The sequence below is a fragment of the Pristiophorus japonicus genome, chromosome 13 (genome assembly GCF_044704955.1).
Source record: "Pristiophorus japonicus isolate sPriJap1 chromosome 13, sPriJap1.hap1, whole genome shotgun sequence".
Lineage (NCBI taxonomy): Eukaryota > Metazoa > Chordata > Chondrichthyes > Pristiophoridae > Pristiophorus > Pristiophorus japonicus.
This window is the reverse complement of record NC_091989.1, coordinates 49,172,699-49,195,231: the sequence shown is the minus strand read 5'-3', so window position 1 is coordinate 49,195,231 and position 22,533 is coordinate 49,172,699. Positions and strand designations below refer to the sequence as shown.

Below are 22,533 nucleotides of genomic sequence, written 5' to 3'. Positions count from 1 at the left end.
TAGGCCATACGGCCCCTCGAGCCTGCTCCGCCATTCAATATCATGATTGATCTGATCATGGACTCAGCTCCACTTCCCCACCTGCTCCCCATAACCCCTTATCCCCATATCGTTTAAGAAACTGTTTATTTCTGTCTTAAATTTATTCAATGTCCCAGCTTCCACAGCTCTCTGAGGCAGTTGCTTCCACAGCTCTCTGAGGCAGTTAATTCCACAGATTTACAACCCTCAGAAGAAATTTCTCCTCATCTCGGTTTTAAATGGGTGGCTCCTTATTCTAAGATCATGCCCTCTAGTTCTAGACTCCCCCATCAGTGGAAACATCCTCTCTGCATCCACCTTGTCAAGCCCCCTCATAATCTTATACGTTTTGAAAGGATCACCTCTCATTCTTCTGAATTCCAATGAGTAGAGGCCCAACTTACTTAACCTTTCCTCATAAGTCAACCCCCTCATCCCCAGAATCAACCTAGTGAACCTTCTCTGAACTGCCTCCAAAGCAAGTATATCTTTTCGTAAATATGGAAACCAAAACTGCACGCAGTATTCAAGGTGTGGCCTCAACCATACCTTATATAGCTGTAGCAAGACTTCCCTGCTTTTATACTCCATCCCCTTTGCAATAAAGGCCAAGATACCATTGGCCTTCCTGATCACTTGCTGTAACTGCATACTATTCTTTTCTGTTTCATGTACAAGTACCCCCAGGTCCCGCTGTACTGCAGCACTTGGCAATCTTTCGCCATTTAAATAATAACTTGCTCTTTGATTTTTTCTGACAAAGTGCATGACCTCACACTTTCCAACATTATACTCCACCTGTCAAATTTTTGCCCACTCACTTAGCCTGTCTATGTCCTTTTGCAGATTTTTCATGTCCTCCTCACACATTGCTTTTCCTCCCATCTTTGTATTGTCAGCAAACTTGGCTACGTGACACTCAGTCCCTTCTTCCAAATCATTAATATAGATTGTAAATAATTGGGGTCCCGGCACTGATCCCTGCGGCACCCCACTAGTTACTGGTTGCCGACCAGAGAATGAACCATTTATTCCGACTCTCTGTTTTCTGCTAGTTAGCCAATCCTCTATCCATGTCCAGGCAAGAATATAGAGGATATAGCTAATGTTTGAAATTGCTAAAGTAATGGGTTCAGACCAGAGGCTGCAAAGTGCCCAGGAGAAAGATGTTTCCTGAAGTTTGGTTTGACAGCATGGGAGTGGGAATGAGAGGGAGATTTGAATTAACAAACCACATTGAGGTCAGGATCACATTTACAGACAGGATGAAGATATTCAGCAAAGTGGTCACCCAATCTATGTTTGCTCTTCCCAGACCACACCACTATCTCACACGCAAGTGATGTTTGCTGTCCTGGGCAATGATGTGGGAAGAGGCGAATAGGAAAATACCAGAGGTAGGACAGCCGAAGCTGAGGTAGTGGAAGAATAAACAAAGATATTCCAGCAGGAACAGGCTCTGTAAAAGCAAAGAGTGAAGGGAGAAGATATATTGCAGGCAGGATTACACTGCATGTGGCAGATATGGTAGCAGATGATTTGCCCAATACAATAGCTAATGGCATGGAAGGTGAGAAGAGGAACTATCATTGCTTTCAGTTGCCAATGGATCTGCTATACATTTCCAAAATTTTTTGTTTTTATTTCAGGTTTCCCATGCTTGCAGTTTAAAAAAAAATGCAAACCAACGTCATGGGAATTAATTTCAACTATCACTTTCAGACATTCCCTCAATCAATTTATGTCACCTCATACTCAGTAATTTCATAGAATAGAAATTTACAGCACAGGAGGCCATTTCGGTCCATCATGTCCTCGCCGACCGACCAAGAGCTATCCAGCCTAATCCTACTTTCCAGCTCTTGGTCTGTAACCCTGTAGGTTACGGCACTTCAAGTGCATGTCCAAGTATTTTTTAAATGTGAGGTTTTCTGCCTCTACCACCCTTTCAGGCAGTGAGTTCCAGACCTTTGGGTGAAGACATTTTCCCTCATATTTCCTTTAAACCTCCCCCCAATTACTTTAAATCTATGCCCCCTGGTTGTTGACCCCTCTGTCAATAGATTCAGTGGGGAGATGAGGAGAAATTTCTTCTGAGGGTTGTAAATCTATGGAATTCTCTGTCCCAGAGAGCTGTGAAGGCTGGGTCACTGAATATATTTAAGGCAGAGATAGACAGATTTTTGAGTGATAAGGGAGTAAAGGGTTATGGGGAGCAGGCAAAGAAGTGGAGCTGAGCCCATGATCAGATCAGCCATGATCTCGTTAAATGGCGGAGCAGGCTCGAGGGATCAAATGGCCTAATCCTGCTCCTATTTCTTATGTTCTTATATCTTGTTCACTTTCGGGAAAAAAGATTGGAGGATCATTGGTCAAATGTATAGATCCCAACATTAATTTGTTTGTCAGAAACACACAAAGCTCTGCCACTGTATCTAAAATGAATGATTAAGTTTACTACAAAAGCAAAATACTGCAGATGCTGGAAATCTGAAATAAAAACTGGATGTGTTGGAAATACTCAGCAGGTCAGACAGCTTCTGTGGAAAGAGAAACAGAGTTAATGTTTCAGGTCGAATGTCAATGTTCCCTCTAATTTTTTTTTGTACTGAACGGGCCATGAACTCCTCTGAGCGTGACCTTTTAATCAGTGGGCAAATGTTACAACAACAACATCATTTACAACAACAGCCACCACTTAAAAGCATATATACAGTAATGCCATATTGCCACCCTACCGTCTCAAATCATGAGACAATCAGACAAGGTGCGATACAGGTTTAACATAACTTTTGAATTCTATTACTCGAGAAATGAACCAGAGTGCTTTATTTGCACATTTATGGCTTTTTTAACCTGTGTTGCTACTTTTAATGATTTGTGAAGCTATTCCCCTAAATCCCTTTGCACCTCTATCCCATTTAGATTCCTATTTTCCAAGGATTAGGTGGCCTCCTTATTCTTCCTACCAAAATGCACCACCTCACACTTATCTATATTGAAATTAATTTGTCATTTACATACCCATTCTGTGAGTTTGTTTATGGTAGAATTAATTAAAAGCTTTCAGTTCGTCATGTACAAACTCTATTTAAAAAAAATAACTTGTCATAAATGAACAGCATAATGATGCATTAACACTTCAGAAACATCACTCAGTAACACGGTTATGCATCAACAAACAATCCAAAAACCCAAGGTGAGCTGAAAGAGGCCTATCTATTCGTGCAATTAGTATTTATTTTAAAGTTTTCAACGTATTCGCCCATCCCTCGTGTCACTATAGCAATGGCTGCACAAGCAGGAGCAGTAGCTTTCCGATGGCGCTGACGTGCTGTATGTCCACATGAGTAATTAGAATATCAATCATAATGCAACCAGACAACCAACAAATATAAAGTGCTGTAGTTCTTCAGTTCGCAGTATTAAAGAGAATTGAACAAAAGCGGGTGTCCGTATTTCCAACTTCAATCACTTCTTGAACTAGCACACCACCCCACCCCCGCCCCCCCAACATGCCAGAAATGCAGCACTTGATTCACAAGTGCAGAAAAACATATGTATTTAATTTGTGTCACCAAATTAAAAACAAAAAGCAGGAAAAGCTCTGATTTAACAGAAATAAACATTCATCTTTCTTCCTGGATGGAGAACCAATCAGACGGACTTGGAAATGTTTACTGTTTAACAACAGCATTGAAGAGGGAAAGAAAAACTTGGGAGTGTTTGTACATGACAAACTGAAAGCTTTTAATTAATTCTACCAAACAAACTCGCAGAATGAGCATGTAAATGACAAATTAATTTCAATATAGATAACTGTGACCACACTGCATGGCTCTGGGATACCGCGCACAGAAATAGTGGTGTGGATAATCATAGCGTTCACGAGCAGTACCTCGGGGCCAGGCCTGTAGTGGCTTCTAGCGCTCAAACACCAAAATGGGCCAATCGAAGCCCGCTCTAGTGCACCTAAAGAACGAGCCTGTGGGACATGATTGAAAAGAGTGCCTGTGTGCTGGTGCCCGCAGTCTCGAGGGAGCTGTGCGGCTGTGCAACTTAGGGGTACAGTGTCAATGACCCTTCATGAGAACTGGAAAAAGTTAAGAGATGTAACAGCTTTTTAAGCAAGAAAAGGGGGAAGGGGAGGAAACAACAAAAGGGAAGGTCTGTGATGGGATGGAAGGCAGGAGAGATTAATAGACAAAAGAAGATGGGAATAGGACAAGTTAAGAAACAAAAGATGAGTCTAGATGAGGTGTAAATGAGAATGGAAAAATTATCAACAGCTGCCATGTGAGAGAAAAAAAAATATGGGCAGAGGTTATGGTCTGAAATTGTTGAACACTATCTCGAGTCCAGAAGGCTGTAAAGTGTCGAATCAAAATCTGAGGTGCCGTTCCTCAAGTTTACGTTGAGCTTCATTGAAACACTGTAAGAGGCAGAGGATGGAGTGGTCAGAGTTGGAATGGAGCAGAAAATTAAAGTGACAGACGACCGGAAGCTCTGGGGCACGCTTACGGATTGAACGGAGGTGTTCCGCAAAGCGATCACCCAGTCTGCGTTTGGTCTCCCCAGTGTAGAGGAGACCGCATCGTGGGCAGCAAATACAGTATACTAAATTGCAAGTAGTACAAGTAAATCGCTGTTTTACCTGGAAGGAATGTTTGGTGCCCTGGACAGTGAGAAGGGAAGAAGTAAAAGGTCAGGCGTTGCATCGCCTGCGCTTGCACGGGAAGGCGCTGTGGGAAGCGGTGTTGGGGCTGATTGAAGCGCGGACCAGGGTGTCACAGGGGGTGCGGTTCCTTTGGAATGCTGAAAGGGGAGGGGAAGGGAAGATGTTTTCGGAGGTGGGATAATGTTGGAGATGGCGGAATTGGCAGAGGATGATACTTTGAATGTGGAGGCTGGTGGGGTGAAAGGTGAGGACAAGGAGAATCCTACTGTGGTTCTGGGAGAGAGGGAAAGGGGTGAGAGAGCAGAAGTGCGGGAAACATAGAAAATAGGTGCAGGAGTAGGCTCTTCGAGCCTGCACCACCATTCAATAAGATCATGGTTGATCATTCACCTCAGTACCCCTTTCCTGCTTTCTCTCCATACCCCTTGATCCCTTTAGCCGTAAAGACCATATCTAACTCCCTCTTGAATATATCCAATGAACTGGCATCAACAACTCTCGGTGGTAGAGAATTCCACAGGATATCAACTCTCTGAATGAAGAAGTTTCTCCTCATCTCAGTCCTAAATAGCTTACCCCTTATCTTTCGACTGTGTCCCCTGGTTCTGGACTTCCCCAACATCGGGAACATTCTTCCTGCATCTAACCTGTCCAGTCCCATCAGAATTTTATATGTTTCTATGAGATCCCTTCTCATCCTTCTAAACAACAGTGAATAAAGGCCCAGTCGATCCAGTCTCTCCTCATATGTCAGCCCAGCCATCCCAGGAATCAGTCTGGTGAACCTTCGCTGCACTCCCTCAATAGCAAGAACGTCCTTCCTCAGATTAGGAGACCAAAACTGAACACAATATTACAGGTGAGGCCTCACCAAGGTCCTGTACAACTGCAGTAAGAACTCCATGTTCCTATACTCAAAACCCCTGGCTATGAAGGTTAACATACTATTTGCCTTCTTCACCGCCTGCTGTACCTGCATGCCAACTTTCAATGACTGATGTACCATGACACCCAGGTCTCGTTGCACCTCCCCTTTTCCTAACCTGCCGCCATTCAGATAATATTCTGCCTTCGTGTTTTTGCCCCCAAAGTGGATAACCTCACATTTATCCACATTATACTGCATCTACCATGCATTTGTCCACTCACCTAACCTGTCCAAGTCACCCTGCAGCCTCTTAGCGTCAGCCTCACAGCTCACACCGCCATCCAGTTTAGTGTCATCTGCAAACTTGGAGATATTACACTCAATTCCTTCATCTAAATCATTGACGTATATTGTAAATAGCTGGGGTCCCAGCACTGAGCCCTGCGGCACCCCACTAGTCACTGCCTGCCATTCTGAAAAGGACCCGTTTATCTCGACTCTCTGCTTCCTGTCTGCCAACCAGTTCTCTATCCACGTCAGTATATTACCTCCAATACCATGTGCTTTGATTTTGCACACCAATCTCTTGTGTAGGACCTTGTCAAAAGCCTTTTGAAAGTCCAAATACACCACATCTACTGGTTCTCCCTTGTTCACTCTGCTAGTTACATCCTCAAAAAATTCCAGAAGATTTGTCAAGCATGATTTCCCTTTCATAAATCCATGTTGACTTGGACCAATCCTGTCACTGCTTTCCAAATGCGCTGTTATTTCATCTTTAATAATTGATTCCAACATTTTCCCCACTACTGATGTCAGGCTAACCGGTCTATAATTACCTGTTTTCTCTCTCCCTCCTTTTTTAAAAAGTGGGGTTACATTAGCTACCCTCCAGTCCATAGGAACTGATCCAGAATCGATAGACTGTTGGAAAATGATCACCAATGCATCCACTATTTCTCGGACCACTTCCTTAAGTACTCTGGGATGCAGACTATCAGGCCCCAGGGATTTATCGGCCTTCAATCCCATCAATTTCCCTAACACAATTTCCCACCTAATAAGGATACCCTTCAGTTCCTCCTTCTCACTAGACCTCAGTCCCCTAGTACTTCGGGAAGGTTATTTGTGTCTTCCTTCGTGAAGACAGAACCAAAGTATTTGTTCAACTGGTCTGCCATTTCTTTGTTCCCCATTATAAATTCACCTGAATCTGACTGCAAGGGACCTACGTTTGTCTTCTCTAATCTTTTCCCCTTTACATATATCTATAGAAGCTTTTGCAGTCAATTTTTATGTTCCCGGCAAGCTTCCTCTCATACTCTATTTTCCCCCTCCTAATTACACCCTTTGTCCTCCTCTGCTGAATTCTAAATTTCTCCCAGTCCTCAGGTTTGCTGCTTTTTCGGGCCAATTTATATGCCTCTTCCTTGGATTTAACACTATCCTTAATTTCCCTTGTTAGCCACGGTTGAGCCACCTTCCCCGTTTTATTTTTACGCCAGACAGGGATGTACAATTGTTGAAGTTCAGCCATGTGATCTTTAAATGTTCGCCATTTCCTAAACACAGTCAACCCTTTAAGTATCATTTGCCAGTCTATTCTAGCCAATTCACATCTCATGCCATCGAAGTTACCTTTCCTTAAGTTCAGGACCCTAGTCTCTAAATTAACTGTGTCACTCTCCATCTTAATAAAGAATTCTACCATATTATGGTCACTCTTCCCCAAGGGGCCTTGCACAACAAGATTGCTAATTAGTCCTTTCTCATTACACATCACCCAGTCTAGGATGGCCAGCCCTCTAGTTGGTTCCTCGACATATTGGTCTAGAAAACCATCCCTCATACACTCCAGGAAATCCTCCTCCACCGTATTGCTACCAGTTTGGTTAGCCCAATCTATATGTAGATTAAAGTCACCCATGATAACTGCTGCACCTTTATTTCATGCATCCCTAATTTCTTGTTTGATGCTGTCCCCAATCTCACTATTACCGCTTGGTGGTCTGTACACAACTCCCACTAGCGTTTTCTGCCCTTTGGTATTCTGCAGCTCCACCCATACAGATTCCACATCATCCAAGCTAATGTCCTTCCTTACTATTGTGTTAATTTCCTCTTGAACCAGCAACGCTACCCCACATCCTTTTCCTTTCTGTCTATCCTTTCTGAATGTTGAATACCACTGGATGTTGAGTTCCCAGCCTTGGTCACCCTGGAGCCATGTCTCCGTGATGCCAATTATATCATATTCATTAATTGTTGCCTGTGCAGTTAATTCGTCCACCTTATTATGAATACTCCTCGCATTGAGGCACAGAGCCTTCAGGCTTGTCTTTTTAACACACTATGCCCTTTTAGAATTTTGCTGCAATGTGGCCCTTTGATTTTTGCCTTGGGTTTCTCTGCCCTCCACTTTTGCTTCCGTCCCCATTCTACTTCCCTCTGTCTCCCTGCATAGGTTCCCATCCCCCTGCCATATTAGTTTAACCCCTCCCCAACAGCACTAGCAAACACTCCCCCGAGGACATTGGTCCTGGTCCTGCCCAGGTGCAGACCGTCCCGTTTGTACTGGTCCTATCTCCCCCAAAACCGGTTCCAATGTCCCAGGAATTTGAATCCCTCCCTTCTGCATCACTCCTCAAGCCACGCATCTGAGTATCCTGCGATTCCTACTCTGACTAGCACGTGGCACCGGTAGAAATCCTGAGATTACTACCTTTGAGGTCCTACTTTTTAATTTAACCCCTAGCTCCCTAAATTCAGCTTGTAGGACCTCATCCCGTTTTTTACCTATATCGTTGGTACTTATATGCACCATGACAACTGGCTGTTCACCCTCCCCTTTCAAAATGTCCTGCAATCGCTCCGAGACATCCTTGACCCTTGCACCAGGGAGGCAACATACCATCCTGGAGTCTTGATTGCGGCCGCAGAAACGTCTATCTATTCCCCTTACAATAGAATCCCCTACCACTATAGCTCTCCCACTCTCTTTCCTGCCCTCCTGTGCAGCACAGCCACCCATAGACTTGGCTGCTGCTGCCCTGCCCTGATGAGTCATCCCCCCCCAACAATACCCAAAGCGGTGTATCTGTTTTGGAGGGGGATGAACGCAGGGGACCTCTGCACTATTTTCCTTCCACTGCTCTTCCTGTTGGTCATCCATTCACTATCTGTCTGTGTAACCTTTACCTGCGGTAAGACCAATTCACTAAATGTGCTATTCATGATATCCTCAGCATCGCAGATGCTCCAGAGTGAATCCACCCGCAGCTCCAGTGCCACAATGCGGTCTGTCAGGAGCTGCAGCAGGACACACTTCCCGCATATGTAGTCGTCAGGGACGAGTTCCCACATAGCACAGTAGGAGCATGACACATGTCCGAGCTCTCCTGCCATGACTTAACCCTCAGATTAACTTAATTTGGCAACGGACACGGTCGAGGGCCATGTCAACCACAGTAGAGGGGAATCCTTGGTTGAGGAAAAAGGAAGACATATTGGAAGCACTAGTATGGAAGGTGCATCGTCAGAGCAGTTGCGACGGAGACGGAGAAACTTGGAGAATGGAATAATGCCCTTACAGGAAGTGGGGTAGGATGAAGTGTAGTCCAGATAGCTGTGGGAGTCAGTGGGCTTGTAGTGAATGTTTGTCAATAACCTATCCCCAGAAATGGAAACAGTGAAGTTGAGAAAGGGAAGGGAAAAGTCGGCGATGGACCAAGTGAAGCAAAGTGAATTAAATTGTCTAGTTCAGAGCAAGAGCAGGAAATGGCACTAATACAGTTATCAAAATCTGCAGCCAATGATTTAATTGACTGATGCTCAATACTACCAAAGTGCATGGGGACTATTTCTAAGATACTGTGAATTTAGGGCAGGTTCATGAGGCATAGTTAATTCAACCTTTGGCATGGGAAAGAACTTGTTTTCACGGATTTGCTTTCACTATCAAGGTATATATTGTGGAATTCTTGCTTTGCATATTTCCTACCACAGCAATGGTCTCTCTTCAGTTGTATTATTATTTAGTGTGAACTACTGCTCCTTTTTAATTTTGCATTCTTTTCATTGTGACTCTTGATTTGTATTTTGGAATCTGAAAATTAATATTAACAAAGACAGATAAGAAAAGTAATACTAGCTATTAGTTCTTACCTGTGCAAAATCTGCAGCCAATCTCATTTTACCTCCTTCACCCAGTGGTCTCAGTAGACTTGCATTGCGGATAAATAGTTGAATAGCTCTTTGTGCAATATTTTCTGTACTGTCATAGATAAAGTCCACACACTCAAAGTTTTTAAAGTAGTCACTCATGATGCGTGATATAAAACCTTGTAATTCTTTCATGTAAAGGGAACATGGAACTTCTGGCTTCCCAGACAAGGACCTGTACAAATGAATGCAAACCATATTATTCCAACTACTCTTCCAGGAGCATACAATAGACAAGCTCACCTCTATTCTACTAAATAGAGAAAAAGAAAGAAATTACATTTTAATAGTTCTTTTATCAAATTCAAAAGTGCTACACAACTAAGACCACTACCTTATGTCAACCTGAATGCACATATTGTTTGCCACTACAAACCAGATGGCTTCTACTTCTTAGTACCATTTTGGCCTCTCCATTTTCTGTCTTCTCCCCCCATTGGCAGTCACACACCATCATCCAGAGTTACTGCACTATATTCTCTTGATCCCCAAGTTCATCCGACAGTACTCCCACTAATTGGTATTCGACCGCCATCCCAGGCTCGAGGTCTTCCTGGATAATTTTGCTCAGCTTCAATCTAGGCATCCTTAGTTGCAGCTTTTTCCATTTACTGCTCAATACCAATCATCCAAGCTGTCCCATTCCCTTTTCCCAATCCAGATCCCCTCCATGTTCCTGAAGGTAAATTTCCTCAACTCCTCCCTGTTTCCCTTTCCACTCTCCATATCCCTTCTGCTAATGGGTATACCACTAACTGTTTGCTCTATGCAGCCCTGTGCAATGTCTACTTTCACAGAAAAAAGGCTCTCCCCAAACCTAACCTCATGCTAAATACAAGCACACCAACATCATGGGCCTGACCAAAACCTGGCTTACTGACAATGATTCCTTCCCCTCATTGAAGCTATCCCACCTGGCTACACTTTCTGTCATGTGCCCTGCCCTATTCATCATGATGACAGCACGGCCCTCATATTTCTCCAGCACTTTTGAGCACTTGACCCTCTAACACTTCTCTTCAAGATCCTCAGTTACCCTCAAATCACCAACTTCATGAAAATCTCATCTCTGTTGCCTTCATTTAACCTCTGGCTCGAGTGACAACTCACCTTCGGTAACATCAACATACAGCTAGACAAACTCTGCCCTTCACCCGCAATTTGTCTGCCTTCCTGTCCTCACTCAGTCACTTAGCCAATCTCTCGATCTAGTCATTACATACGGCCTCTCCACCTTTAACATGATTGCAGACATGGCTATATCTGACCTTTCCTCATCTCCCTCATTGTCCACACCACAACGACCAATTCCTTTATCTCATCCCAACAAAAAAACTCTACCTGTACCTCTCTAACTAATGGCATCTTTAACACTCAACTCTTCCATCCATAACATCTGTGGCTCTGCTGCTCAGCTCAACAACTGCCTTTGCCCCCCACCCGATTCTGAACCTCGATATGCCATGTGGTACAACAGCTACAGAAAGATGCAGATTTCAATGCACATGGATCATGACTGGTCAAACTGTCCACCACCTGATCTGACTTAACCATCTCAAGTTGTATTGCCTCTCCCTTTCTGCAACCAAAACTTCTTGGTACTCCTGGATTATACTGAAGGTCAGGAACAATCCCAATGTTTATGCCTGTAAACTACCTTCCATACTCTCCTCACCCATCCTTTCCATCTTCACCTATGAAACAGGATGCAAAGAGCACTCAGACTAGTCAATTCAAAAATTAAAACAGCTCGGTCAGCTGCCTTCACCTTCTCTGGTCCATCATTTCTGCTCCCAGCCATATCAGCATGCAACACTATTTTTTGTCCACCTCCTCTTTTCCTCCCTCTCTTATAGAAACATAGAAACATAGAAAATAGGTGCAGGAGTAGGCCATTCGGCCCTTCTAGCCTGCACCGCCATTCAATGAGTTCATGGCTGAACATGCAACTTCAGTACCCCATTCCTGCTTTCTCACCATACCCCTTGATCCCCTAGTAGTAAGGAATTCATCTAACTCCTTTTTGAATATATTTAGTGAATTGGCCTCAACAACTTTCTGTGGTAGACAATTCCACAGGTTCACCACTCTCTAGGTGAAGAAATTCCTCCTCATCTCGGTCCTAAATGGCTTACCCCTTATCCTTAGACTGTGTCCCCTGGTTCTGGACTTCCCCAACATTGGGAACATTCTTCCTGCATCTAACCTGTCTAAACCCGTCAGAATTTTAAACGTTTCTATGAGGTCCCCTCTCATTCTTCTGAACTCCAGTGAATACAAGCCCAGTTGATCCAGTCTTTCTTGATAGGTCAGTCCCGCCATCCCGGGAATCAGTCTGGTGAACCTTCGCTGCACTCCTTCAATAGCAAGAATGTCCTTCCTCAGGTTAGGAGACCAAAACTGTACACAATACTCCAGGTGTGGCCTCACCAAGGCCCTGTACAACTGTAGCAACACCTCCCTGCCCCTGTACTCAAATCCCCTCGCTATGAAGGCCAACATGCCATTTGCTTTCTTAACCGCCTGCTGTACCTGCATACCAACCTTCAATGACTGATGTACCATGACACCCAGGTCTCTTTGCACCTCCCCTTTTCCTAATCTGTCACCATTCAGATAATAGTTTGTCTCTCTGTTTTTACCACCAAAGTGGATAACCTCACATTTATCCACATTATACTTCATCTGCCATGCATTTGCCCACTCACCTAACCTATCCAAGTTGCTCTGCAGCCTCGTAGCATCCTCCTCGCAGCTCACACTGCCACCCAACTTAGTGTCATCCGCAAATTTGGAAATACTACATTTAATCCCCTCGTCTAAATCATTAATGTACAGTGTAAACAGCTGGGGCCCCAGCACAGAACCTTGCGGTACCCCACTAGTCACTGCCTGCCATTCTGAAAAGTCCCCATTTACTCCTACTCTTTGCTTCCTGTCTGACAACCAGTTCTCAATCCATGTCAGCACACTACCCCCAATCCCATGTGCTTTAACTTTGCACATTAATCCAGTTCCTAGACTTATTTTCTCTAATGACACCACCTACATGTCAGAAATACTTCATTGGCTGTGAAGCACTTTTGGATGTCTTAAGGTTGTGAAAAACCATAGAAATCTCAGTGCTGCTTCTTTTTAGATCTGACCAATGTCTCTAGATCCTTTTTATAATATATTCACAGAACTCCAAGAGTGGTCTAACCAAAGTTCAAGGAGTTTAATCATTATGTACTTAAAAAATAATTAGCACATTAATGCAAGGTCAAGTTAACTATTCCGACAAAAATATAAATATACTCAGGTAGTAAAAACATACTGAGCAGAAAGTTTCAGGTTCCATTCCCAGTGTTTGTTGAATTAACTAATCAGGGCAACAGTTGGACTACTGCAGGTTTGGGGATGGTAGGGGGAAGAGAACATCTGCAAGGGCTCTTCCTCCCAATCACTATCCAGTAATTCTTGCTGGAAATTGGACAACGAGCGAGAAAGGCTAAGCCTAGGCTATGATTTCCTTAACAGGTGAAGAGCCTGTTGAATATCTACATTTGCATGTTAGGTGAGTTGAGTTATCAGAGAGCTAATGGTGGCAGCTGTAGATTCAATGCCTTCAGCAGGAGGGGAGAAAATTGATCACCAAAAATCATTGGGATTAGAAAGAAAGGTTTTCTGTACAACAAGGAGCTCCAATCCTACTTTGGGGTCAGAGAAATCAAGTTGTCAAATTTGTGCAATATTTTCTGTCCAACAATAATTACCCTGCAAAGTCTTCTTGGTGCATTGTGATAATAATGGCCTCAATTGAGTCTTCCACAGAGTTTAGCAATGGCTGTACTGCATTTCCCATGAGAGCTTGAATTGTCTAAAGAAGTGAAATAGAAAGATTTAAAATTGAAATTTGTAGTCAATGACAATAGCATTTAAACACGACAAGAATCTGATCTTTTAAGTTGACTTAACAAGATATTTAAAACAGTTTGAGCAGTCTCAATACAGTTTCCAGTAGTGTAAAACTGCCTGCAGTTCAGCACAAATAGGCCTATCTCACCGAGAGATTCCATAGAGGTGGCTTCGGCCGTGAGTGGAGGAATGCAAATGTTACACCCCTGTTCACAAAAGGAGATATAAATCCAGCAATGACAGGGCAGTCAGCCTAACATGTGTGGTGGGAAAACTTTGAGAGACAATAATCCGTGACAAAATTAATTGCCATTTTGAAAAGTATGAGATGATAAATGAAAGTCAGCATAAATTTGTTAAAGGAAAATTATATTTGACTAACTTGATTGAGTTCTCTGATGAAGTAACGGAGAGGATTGATGAGGATAGTGCAGTTGGTGTTTGATAAAGTACCACAAAATAGACTTGTTAGCAAAATTAAAGGGATAGTGGCAGCGTGGATACAAAATTGACTAAGGGACAAAAAGTGGAGTAGTGGTGAACAGTTGTTTTACAGACTAGAGGAAAGTATACAGTTGTGTTCCCCAGGGGTCCGTATTAGGACCACTGCTCTTTTTGGTATATAATAATCACCTGGACTTGGATATACAGGGTGTAATTTCAGAGTTTGCAGATGACATGAAACTCGGAAATGTAATAAATAATATGGAGGATCATAACAGACTTCAGCTGGACTTAGAGAGACTGATGAAATGGGCAGTCACATGGCAGATGAAATTTAACGCAAAGAAGTGTGAAGTGATATATTTTCATAGGAAGAATGAGAGGCAATATAAAATAAATGGTACAATTTTAAAGGAGGTGTAGCAACAGAGAGACCTGGGGGTGTATGTACACAAATCTTTGAAGATGGCAGGGCAAGTTGAGATGGCTGTTAAAAAAGCACATGGAATGCTTGGCTTTATTAATAGAGGCATAGAGTATAAAACCTTTATAAAACACTGGTTGGGCCTCAGCTGGAGTATTGTGTTCCATTCTGGGCACCATAATTTAGGAAGGATGTCAAGGCCTTGGAAAGGATGCAGGAGACTTACTAGAATGGTGCCAGGAACGAGGGACTTCAGTTATGTGGAGAGACTGGAGAAACTGGAGTTGTTGTTCTTAGAGCAGAGAAGGTTAAGAAGAGATTAGATAGAAAGATTCAAAATCATGAACAGTTTTGATAGAGTAAATAAAGATAAACTGTTTCCAGTGGCAGAAGGGTCAGTAACCAGAGGACACAGATTTAAGGTGATTGGCAAAAGAACCAGGAGCGACATGCAGAAACATCGAGTTGTTATGATCTGGGATGCAGTGCCTGAAGGGTGCTGGAAGTAGATTCAATAGTAGCTTTTGAAAAGGAATTGGATAAATACTTGAAGGGAAAAAAATTTACAGGGCTATGGGGAAAGATCAGGGACGTGGGACTAATAGGATAGCTCTACCAAAGAACTGCCACAGGCATGATGACCCGCTTCTATGCTGTTTCATACTATGATACACTAGGAATGTATTTCTGAGGTTGAGGGTTAAGATAAATTATTGAGCCAAGTATAGGAGATCTACTCTGCAACTGATCATGCTATGCCTCACTTTATAAGATGGTGACATTGACACTTGCGCTGGGAATTTCCTTAGAGGTTCTTCCAATTGGCCACCGTAACTTTCGTGAAAGATCAGCAGAAGCCCCAGATAAACCACGTAAATGGAATTTCGATAGTGCATAATGTTAACTCCAGATTTTACCTTTTCATTCAAACAAAAAGACCTGAAGAAGCAAGAACTGAAAATTCAGTGCTGCATTCCTTCTGTTTACTGTCATGAAGAGAGAAGACACAGTAATACAACTGAAAGTCTGTAATTTACCTCCAACGCTGTTCTAATTGTTTGTTCAGCAGCTAAAGGGAAGAAGCTCAGGGTAGATAGCACCTGGAAAAGCAAACAAAAGCTGTGTCACATTTGTGGTAGATAGAACATTTTCCCAAACACACATCTCCTCTCAATTCCCCTTTCTCTAATGAAAATAAGTCTAGATGTACATCTTTCTTCATAACCTAGAGTGCCGAGTTCTTGAATCAGCCTTGCAACTTTATTCTGAACCGTTTCTAACACATCAATGATCTTTTAAGATAGAATGCCCAAAACTGCGCAGATTATTCCAAATGTGTTATCAATGATAAGATTAGTATAACATTTTGACTTATTGACTGAGGCTACAATATTTATGCAGTGAAGGAGGGGGATAAGAACATATAGGTCTCAAAAGCCTGCCATGAGCAGAGTTCTTAAAGGGACATTATTATTTTCTTTCCATTTGATAAATGAACGAGAAGAATAGCAGATCATCTTCTTTGATAGTTAATTATTAAGCTTGGCAAAGGGGCTAAGTACATAATTAAACTGCAGCATTCGAGTTAAAACAACAGGATGAGGGCGGGGCTTTTTCAAATCAGGTGGTATAGTGGCAGAACAGAAATTGAGGCAGGGAAGCCTACTGCCAAATTCCCACCCCTGAAAGCACTACCAGAAATCTTTTCACCCCCTTACCCCCCACACCCCAAAGCAGGGAACACATCTGCCCAACCCTTGACAGCCCTGCCATATTTAAATGACAGCTGGGCCAGGTAAACTGTTTTCTTTGCCTCCTATCTGAAATACTGCCAACCCGAACGACAGAGAACAGGGGTGGCAGTGCATCCTGGGGTGTCAACAGGAGGCCCACTGATGACCCTCTGGGAGAGAGCACCCAGTAGTGGCCACCTCTCCATGTTTTTTACTCCCATATCTAGTCATGAAGATGTGTTGGCTCATAGATTTAAAAACTTAGAAGAATCTTCAGATCCTTATGACCCCTTTAATGAGGGATCTTCTATTTTTTGACACTGCAGTGCTGCTGCATTTCACTCCTTTGCAGCGGTGGGCTCTCTGTATGTGACAGTGATACCACTGGGAGCCTGCTCCTGCATTTTTAATGAATTTCAACCCAGGAAACCAGGTTGAGATCATGGCAGTGGGCGGAAATCCCAGCCTAGTGCAAGTTTATAGCAAAACTGCTCCCGATACAGCCCCTTTGGCTAATTGAAAGTCTTCATTTTAAATTACCTCTTGATAATATGCAAGTTTAAGTAAAAAAAATAGGCGAAAAGTTACTGAATATATGGTACAAGCTAAAAATAATTATGTACCAGAATCTATTGTACAGGCTTAGCAATATGCCAGAGACATTTCCATTAACTTTTTATATGCTTAATTCTTTCCTCGTCACAGTTGTTTAAAGCAGTAATTAGAATAACCACAATTAATAAAAACAAGTTGCACAGCAATAAATGTCAACCCCTACCTTCAACACTGACTGATATAATTTGTATAATGAATTCACTACTGCTACATTCCTTCTCTGTCCTTCAGTTAGTGGCCCAATCACTTGACTGGCATCACCCTGTGTTGATAGCTGTGAAGAAATAAAAAATGCTTAAATTACACATATTTGATTTGGAATAAGTTAATATGCAATTCAGTATAGCGATGGTTCCTTAGTCACTTTCTTACAACACAAAATTGATGAGACAAGTAAGGACAGACATCAAGACGTGGATCAACAATCATTTCCTCCAGCTAGACAAGTGGTTGGTAGAACATTGGTTCTCGTCAGAAATCTTACATCATGGGCCAATTCCACCACCTTCCCACTCTTTGCTTAGGCTAACTCTGACCGTGCAAATTGAGTGTACTGTATGACTGAGCAAACCACCTCCAGTCCATCACTAAGTCTGCCTATTTGCATCTCTGAAATATCACCTGCTTCCATACCTACCTCATTCCCACTGCCATGGAAATCCTCATTTACACTTTTATTGTCTTCATGTTCAACTTTACATCATCCTCAGCCTCCTGAGGTTCTGAGTCTGGACTAGTGCATTTTTTCCCTTCTGCTCCACATTGGGTGGCAGAATCTTCAGCCATCATGCTCCTGCTCTCTGGGATTCTCTTTCTGAACCTCTTAGCCTTGTTACACTTTTTGCCACCTTCGAAAGGTGGATCATGATTTCAAAGCTTAGACTGAAGAAAAAAGATTTTGAACTTGCTGCCTAGGAAATTATTAGGATCTTAAGTTGACTCGGAACGCATTCACATTTTTATTTCTTTAAACTAAGAGCTGGGGAACTATAAATATTATGTTATTAAATATTAACTTAACCAGATAAACTAAATAATTAATATAAATATAAATAGTTGTTTGATGAAAAACTAACTAATTAAATAAGCAAATAAATAAAGTAGAGATGGCAAGGCAGTCTGTGTATCGGGACTGTAGTATGTGGGAGTTTGTGAACAGCGAGACTGTCCCAATTTCCCACATCTGTAGGAAATGTCTCCGTCTTCAGTCATTCCGGCACAGAATGATTGAGCTGGAGTGCGAGTTAGAGACACTCTGAAACATAAGGGATGGGGAGGAATTTCTGGGTAAATAGAGAGATGGCAAAAGCTTTAAACGAGTAAGCCGGGGGCGGGGGGGGAGGGAAAAAGATCTACAAGATATGAAACCAGCCTAAATATAAACAAAACAGGAAAGGAGAGCATAGAAAAGAGTAAAGTAAGGGAGGACATGATGGCCAGGGAATAAATATTCAAGTTATAGAACAGGAGTTTAAAAAGATGGTTAAAAATAAAGAGAGGGGAATTGCTATTAAAAATGAGTTAATCTGTCTGTACAGCAATGCACACAGTGTCCCTAATAAAATGGGGGAGCTGGAGGCAATCATGCATTGCAAGGAACCAGACATAGTAGGGATTACTGAGACCTGGCTAGGCTACAGAAAAATCAGGATGGGGAATTTAGCATGCCGGGGTATAACATATTTAGAAAAGATAGGGGACGGGGGGGGGGGGTTGAAACAGGGGAGGTGGATTAGCTGTACTTATTAGGGATAACATAATGGCAGTAGAAAAAAAGTGACATAGCTATCAGCAAGACAGAAATAGAATCAATATGGATAGAGATAAAAGATAATAAGGATTAATCGCACTAATAGGGGTAGGGAGGTAGAGGAAGAAATATGCAACCAAATTAGGGAAATGAATAAAAAGCATAGAAAAATAATCATAGGCGATTTCAACTACACAGATATTAATTGGACAAAAGAGGTAGGTAAAGGGGATAAGGGAATGGAGTTCCTACAATGTGTACAGCACTCCTTTCTAACCCAATATGTAAAAAGCCCAAGGGAGGATTAGCCATTGGATCTAGTAATGGGGAATGAACCAGAGCAGATAAGAGAAGTAAAAGTAGGGGAACATCTCGGTAATGGGCGGCCCCTTATTTTGAAACTATGCCCCCAAGTTTTAGTTTCCCCTATGAGTGGAAATATCCTCTCTGCATCCACCTTGTTGAGCCCCCTCATTATTTTGTATGTTTTGATAAGATCACCTCTCATTCTTTTAAACTCCAATGAGTACAGGTCCAACCTATCTTCATAAGTCAACCCCCTCATCTCCGGAATCAACCTACTGAACCTTCTCTGAACAGCCGCCAATACAAGTATATCCTTCCTTAAATACGGAGACAAAAACTGTACGCAGTACTCCAGGTGTGGCTTCACGAATACCCTGTACAGTTGTAACAGGAATTCTCTGCTTTTATACTCCATCCTCCTTGCAATAAAGGCCAACATTTCATTTGCCTTCCTGATTACTTGCTGTCCCTGCATACTAACTTTTTGTGTTTCATGCGCAAGGACCCTTAGGTCCCTCTGTACTGCAGCATTTTGCAATTTTTCTCCATTTCAATTATAATTTGCTTTTCTATTTTTTTCTGCCAAAGTGGATAACCTCACATTTTCCCACATTATACATCATCTGCCAATGTTTTACCCCACTCACTTAGCCTGTCTATATCCCTTTGCAGATTTCTTGTGCCTGCCTCACAATTTGCTCTCCCACCCATCTTTATATCTGTAATCGAGAACAACATAGGTATGACAAAGACCAGGGTATTAGATTGGAGAATTGATTTTGAGGGGCTGAGAAAAGCACTTGGGAAAATAAAATGGACAACAATATTAGCAAACAACGATGTAGAACAGCAATGGGAAACATTTCAAATGGTGTTCAACAGAGTCCAGGAAAAATATATTCTGCTAATAAACAAGAACAAGCTAAACACTAATGAGACACTTTGGATGAATAAAGCCATAAAGGAAAAATTGAGGGTAAGGAAAGAGGCATACATTAAGTACATGGACAGCAGGGGAGAACATGATAAGGGAGAATATGAAAGGATTAGGAGAGAAGTCAAAAAAAACAATTAGGAAGGTAAAGAGGAACTATTAAATTAAATTATCAAGGAACATAAAACAAAATGGTAAAATATTTTACAGGCACATAAATATGAAAGGAAGGTTAGGATGGGAATAGGGTCACTAAGTGATGGAGGGGATAATACCACAGGCAGCAATAGAGAGATGGCAGAGATATTAAGTAATTGCTTTGCTTCAGTATTTACCAGGGAGATAAAACAGGTGGAGATGACATTGGATGATGGGATTAGTAATGAGTTAACGGCATTTAAAATAAAGCGAGGAGATATTCAAAATAAACGAATGAAACTCAAAGAAGATAAAACCCCATGTCAGAGCAGAATGGGTCATTGGATTCCTGGTGTTCTCAACTGCAGATGGCTAAAGACCCCAGTTTGTTCCCATGGGGAAATTCATTTTCAGAATAATCCAAATACTAAGGATTGCTTCTCTACCTGCATATCATGTATAACTTGGGTCTCCTGGGTCAGCTTGGGTATACAGGAGACCACATCCAGGTAGTACTCTTTGCTGCAGTCCACGGATCTAAGATTTCATATTTAGTTTATAGTTATGAAGTAAGTATCCAAGGCCTGAACTAAGGTACCAAGCCCGTGGAGCAAATCAGCTACCAACATAGCTAGGTTCTTTTAAGAAAGAAAAACTTAAAAAAAAATATATATTTTGCTGCTCAAAATATCCTGAGCATTTGAGGTATCTATTGCTTTCTGAATGTCTTTGGTTGCTAATAGTACTTCATTTTCTTAAACTGTTGTGAATAAAATTACACTTTTATAGGAGGATCCTTATAGAAGGATCAGAGAACCTTCTGAAGCTGCCAGAAAATGTCCAGGTTCTGATCTTTACATGATGTAGGAGTAGGAGCTCACTTGTAGTCAGTCTACCTCAATGGCACCATGATGACGCTAAAATTTTAGGACATGGCTATGCATCTGATTTGCTCAGAACCAAATTCCATCAGTGTGTGAAGAAGAATTTGATGCCAATTCCAAGGAAGATTCAACTGATAGTTTACTGCTGCCAATCAATGCAATCTAGTGGCATTACACTTACATTACAAAGCCATTTTTTTGAGCAACTATGTCAAATTGTGTTGATTGTAGAATAAATCTTCAGTATCATATACCATATGTTGACTTTAGTATTAATTTTACATTATGAATCTAGATTTAGCTTTTGAATACATTTTACTCCAGATCCAAGCACACCCGGATTATAATTTATAATCTTGATCCAAATGCCAGGTAATGACTATCTCCAACAAGAAAGAATCTAATCACCGCCCCTTGACATTCCATTGACCAGAAACTTTACTGGACCAGCTACATGAATACTGTGGCTACAAGAGCAGGTCAGAGGCTGGGTATTCTGCGGCGAGTGTCTCACCTCCTGACTCCCCAAAGTCTTTCCATCATCGAAAAGGCATAAGTCAGGAGTGTGATGGAATACTCTCCACTTGCCTGGATGAATGCAACTCCAACAACACTCAAGAAGCTCAAGACCATCCTGGACAAAGCAGTCCTTTTGATCAGCACCCCATCCACCACCGGCGCACCGTGGCTGCAGAGCGTACCAGCTACAAGATGCACTGCAGCAATTCGCCAAGGCTTCTTCGATAGCACCTCCCAAACCCGAGACCTCTACCGCCTGGAAGGATAAGGGCAGCAAGTGCATGGGAACAACATCACCTGCAAGTTTCCCTCCAAATTAAAAACCATTCTGGCTTGGAAGTATAGCGCCATTCCTTCATCGTCGCTGGGTCAAAATCCTGAAACTGCCTCCCTAACAACACTGTGGAAGTACTTACACCACACAGATTACAGCGGTTCAAGGTGGCGGCTCAGCACCACCTTGTTAAGGGCAATTAGGGATGGGCAATAAACGTCGGCCTTGCCAAAGATGCCCACATCCCAGGAGCGAATTTTTTTTTAAATACAGAAGTCAGTCCATCAAATCACTTAAAAAGAAAAGACTGTTGATGACCTTAGAATGCTAATAGCATTTTTTTTTAATGCAAATTGCGAAGCCTTGAGAGTTTTTGTCATGTTTGGTGACACCAGACATGATAGTTAAATGCCCACAGCAATGAAAACTTTTATGAAACAAAGATTGCAAGAAAAATAGGTATTATTTTCAACAGCCGAAGTAATACAAATAAAATTGGATTTAGGTCTGCAATATAATTTCACTTACAACAGAAGAAAATACAGAGTGGCGTACTAATAAGGCTTGGCATGGAAGGTTGGGATTGAGAAATCACAAATTCATGATGAGATGACACGGCATATTCTATTTTATGGATAAGATAATGAGGTGAGAAGTTGGAATTTCACTGGTTTCAACATATAATGTTATCTAAATCTTCAAGTGATCAATAAATGTACACTGTTTTTGTTTTCGGCTGTTACTAAAATACAATTTGGACCATCACTGCCAAATGTACAGACGTACAGTAAAATCTTGAGTCTTTTATTGGATTTAAATCTCATCAG

At 42.0% G+C, this 22,533-nt stretch overlaps 1 protein-coding gene across 2 annotated transcripts in view; it reads right to left on the bottom strand.

Annotated features, from left to right (window-relative positions):
• cog5 (component of oligomeric golgi complex 5) overlaps positions 1-22,533 on the bottom strand; it is a 189,139-nt gene that overhangs the window by 8,442 nt on the left and 158,164 nt on the right. For both annotated transcript variants that reach the window (XM_070897430.1, XM_070897431.1), the window contains exons 15-18: positions 17,065-17,175; positions 15,591-15,653; positions 13,544-13,647; positions 9,732-9,963 (exon numbers count right to left, since the gene is read on the bottom strand). In XM_070897430.1, coding sequence (XP_070753531.1) covers positions 9,732-9,963; positions 13,544-13,647; positions 15,591-15,653; positions 17,065-17,175 — 510 coding nt within the window. The remainder of the gene's footprint in view (positions 1-9,731; positions 9,964-13,543; positions 13,648-15,590; positions 15,654-17,064; positions 17,176-22,533) is intronic.